This window comes from Contarinia nasturtii, unplaced genomic scaffold (assembly GCF_009176525.2).
Source record: "Contarinia nasturtii isolate CC-2019 unplaced genomic scaffold, AAFC_CNas_1.1 Cnas_scaffold_1473, whole genome shotgun sequence".
Lineage (NCBI taxonomy): Eukaryota > Metazoa > Arthropoda > Insecta > Diptera > Cecidomyiidae > Contarinia > Contarinia nasturtii.
The window spans coordinates 1-3,752 of NW_022198809.1; the positions used below are offsets into that span (position 1 = coordinate 1).

A 3,752-nucleotide genomic window follows, 5' to 3' on the forward strand; every position below is an offset into this window, starting at 1 on the left:
TCTGGATTTATGCACAACTTTGCTTTGAATGATGTGGCCAAAAATACCTTTAATTCATCCTGTACCTCTGGTGGCTTTCTAATTAATGGATTAAACGTTGGCCATTCTGTACGTTGTTGACTCAGCCATGCCGGTCCATGTAGTCACAGGTCATTATTTATCAACTCCGATGGAAGTAGACCTCTACTCAACAAGTCGGCTGGGTTGTCTTTCGTGTTGACATAGTGCCAGCGTTTCACATCGGATTTATCCTGAATTGACTGTACGCGATTTGCTACGAACACTTTCAAATTATGTGCTTCCTTATTAATCCAGTGTAATGCAACTGTTGAATCTGTCCATAAATGATATGATGCATTCTCAAATTCCATTGAACCCTGTACACTGATCAGTAGTCTCGATAATAATTCAGCTGCTGATAGTTCCAATCTTGGAATGGTGACAGGTTTTATTGGCGCAACGCGAGCCTTTGATGTTAGTAGGTTGCTCAATATTGAACCATCAAAATTCTCTATACGAATGTAGAAGACTGTACCAAATGCTAAAGATGATGCGTCTGCGAAGCCATGTATCTCTACTGTTGTCTGTTCCAATGTGCCTAACCAACGGTCTATTTTGAAATCTTCTAACTGTACTATTTCATTCCAGTAACTGTACCATCTTTCCTTATTTTCCAATGGAACGTTTTGATCCCAATCTATACCGATCTTCCACAAATCGCGAATCATGATCCTGCCTGCGATGATCACTGGTGAAATGTAACCATTTGGATCATATAATTTAGCTACACAGCTGACCATTTTTCTCTTGGTGAGTTCTCCTTCAATTAATGGTGTTTTAACTTCGAACGTAAACTGATCTTTCCTCATCAACCATTTTAGTCCTAAGATCGATGAATCTTCCTCCTCCGAAAACACCATTGAGGTTTCATGGAGATCTGACCCTAACTCTTTCAACAACTCTACTGAGTTTGATTTCCATTGGCATAAGTTAAAACCGGCACCTTTTAATATTCTATGCATATTCTTTGCCAATTCGAATGCTTTCTTTTCCGTACTTGCACCGGATGTACAATCATCCATATAATAGTCATCCTCAATAGCCTTGGCTGCAGCTGGATAACTTTTCTTCGCTTCACGAGCGGCCTGTACAGTTGTGCGCACCGCCAAGTGTGCCGATGAAGTCAAACCGAATGTAACTACCGTCAGCCAATACTCACGGATTGGATCATGACGATTTTCTCTCCAAAATATGCGCTGCAGGTTCCATTGTTGTCTATTTATCCTAACCTGGTTGAACATTTTCTTGATATCTGCGCATACTGCGATACGGTGCCGTCTAAAACGCATTATGATTTCATGTAAATTTCTCTGTAACTTCTCTCCTAACATCTGTATATCGTTCAATGAAATACCTCTATCGGTCTTACAACTTGCATCGTAAACTACTCGTGGTTTCTTTTTTTCTGTACAATGATGGGGAATATGATAAACAATCTCACCAGGCTGTGGCTTTTCTGTACACGGTTGTAAATGGCCTAACGCAATGCTTTCTCTCATTTGTTGTACATAAAATTGATGCATTTGAGGATTTCTCTCTAACTTTTTTTCCAAATACATGAAACGGCGGAATGCAATTTGTTTTGATGAACCTATTTCTTTATACTCCTCCTTCAATGGCATCATTACGACAAATACACCATCTGTATCACGGAAATGTGTGCTTACGAAATGTTCTTCAACTAACTCTTCTTCTTTAGTCCGATTCGAGTGTACTTCAATTTGATCCATTTCCCATAATCGGCTTAATAGTCTGTCCAGTTGTTCTTCTTTTTTATATTCTATGGATGTATGTACCTGTACGCTGTTATCATTAGAAGAATCATACTGTGGGCCTGACACAATTACACCTAACGTTGTTTCCAACAACACTGTACCATCCAATTTTCGTGTCAAAACGGACGAAATTATTTTTGAGAAAATATTTACCCCTAACAAAATGTGTGTCGATGTTGGTTTCCAATACGTTGGATCCGCATAAGGTGTCGTGAAAGTAGTCGAGACTGGTGTTATATCTACGAAATTTGGTGGTAAAATTGGTTGCCATTCACTTGCCTTTGGTAATACTAGGAATATATCTTCTATACACTCTTCTGAATCATACCACGGACGAATTCTAAGCAATGTCTTTCGTTTTATTATAAATGGAGCGCCATTTATACCTACCACCTTGTCGTTCATCGATGACACAGAGAGGTTGCATTGTTTTCGTAAAAAGTAGCTTACCATGTTTGGATGTGCACCTGTATCCAGCATTGCGTGCATTGGTTCATATAAAATACCATTTGATTCAATCCTCACCATTGCTGTTGGAATTAAAGAGTTCTTTACTTCTTTGAAATAATCTGTAGACTGTATATACGATTGATCCGAAACTTTATTCTTTTTATTCTGTACAATATTTTCTTTATCCTCTACTGACTTTCGTTTTTTACTTTCCATAACTAACTTTTCATTTAACAATCTTTCCTTTTCAACAATTAAATCTAATTTCTCGTTCAAAATCTCTAGTTGGTTGGTGAACATCGGAATGCCTGTACTAATAACTGATGTCTGTACTGTATTTCCACATTTTGATCGTGCTAGTCAATCCTTTTTCTTCTTTTCATCCTTCTGCTTATTCTTTCTGGTTAATGAGTATTCGTCGTCATCTTGAACGCGGAAATTCATTGCGCTTTTGTTCACCTCTTTTGCAGGACACAAAAGAATATTGTGTTTCGGAGCACCTGGGCAGCGAACACAGCCGCGCTGGAAACAATCTTTTTCCTTATGACCTTTTTTAAGGCAATTTGGGCAAATATTGCGTCGATCAACAAAGTCTCGGCGGCCACGAAACGACAACGACAAAAACTGATCGCATTCCCAAATTTGGTGCATGTCCGTGCATACATCACATGGTACCTTACAGTGAGATGGTTTGCCTGACGACTTCTTTTGATCATATTTGGGTTGATGACGGTGTGTCGAACTTTCACGTTTTCGTGTCTGTACTGAACGACTGTCTTGTCCACTGCCTATACTAACGTCTATACGTGATCGGTGGCCAGTTGCTTCGACTGGAAGAGCAGCGGCTTGTCTTTCAATGAACATTAACATTTCCATCGCACCTGGATCATCCGTCTCACGTTGTAATTCCCATTGACGGCTTGTCTCTGGGTCCAAACGTTCGTGCAAACAATGAACGATGAAAAAGTTCCAGAATTCAACTGGAAGGCCTTGAGCCTTCAATTGACGCATCGTTTCATGGGTAACGTTCGCCATGTGTTGAAGTTCTCTTGCTGATGGGGCCCCGTGGAGTTCAGGCAATCGAAGAAAGTTCCGAAGATATTCTCGACGGATCAAATACTTTTTATCGTACATTTGTTTCAAACGGTCCCAACATTCCTTGTAGCCTTCGTCTGACACTAACCATTCGCCAAAATCTTTCTTTGCCTGTCCAACTAACGATTGTTTCAAATACTGGAACTTGTACGCTTCGGTGACGTTTTCGTTGTCATGTATGGCAGCGACAAAACGATCATGAAAACCTTGCCATTTTGTTATTGTGCCATCGAATTGACCCCATGTATTCTTTACGTCGTGCTGATTGAACGGCATGTTCACCTGTACATTGATTTTCTTTTCTTCATCATCCTCTACTGTGACCTTTTCTCTGAAAGCAGCACCTGCCTTGAAATAGGCTGCCTCTATCTT

The 3,752-nt window shown here is 39.9% G+C and overlaps 2 protein-coding genes across 2 annotated transcripts; both read right to left on the reverse strand.

Annotated features, from left to right (window-relative positions):
* Positions 1-143: 143 nt before the first annotated feature.
* On the reverse strand, positions 144-2,501 carry LOC116346230. Its single transcript, XM_031776162.1, has one exon. It carries the CDS (start codon positions 2,499-2,501, stop codon positions 144-146), a length of 2,358 nt encoding a protein of 785 aa, XP_031632022.1.
* A 144-nt stretch (positions 2,502-2,645) lies between these two features.
* Positions 2,646-3,656, reverse strand: LOC116346229. The gene has a single exon (XM_031776160.1). It carries the CDS (start codon positions 3,654-3,656, stop codon positions 2,646-2,648), a length of 1,011 nt encoding a protein of 336 aa, XP_031632020.1.
* Between the last annotated feature and the right edge of the window lie 96 nt (positions 3,657-3,752).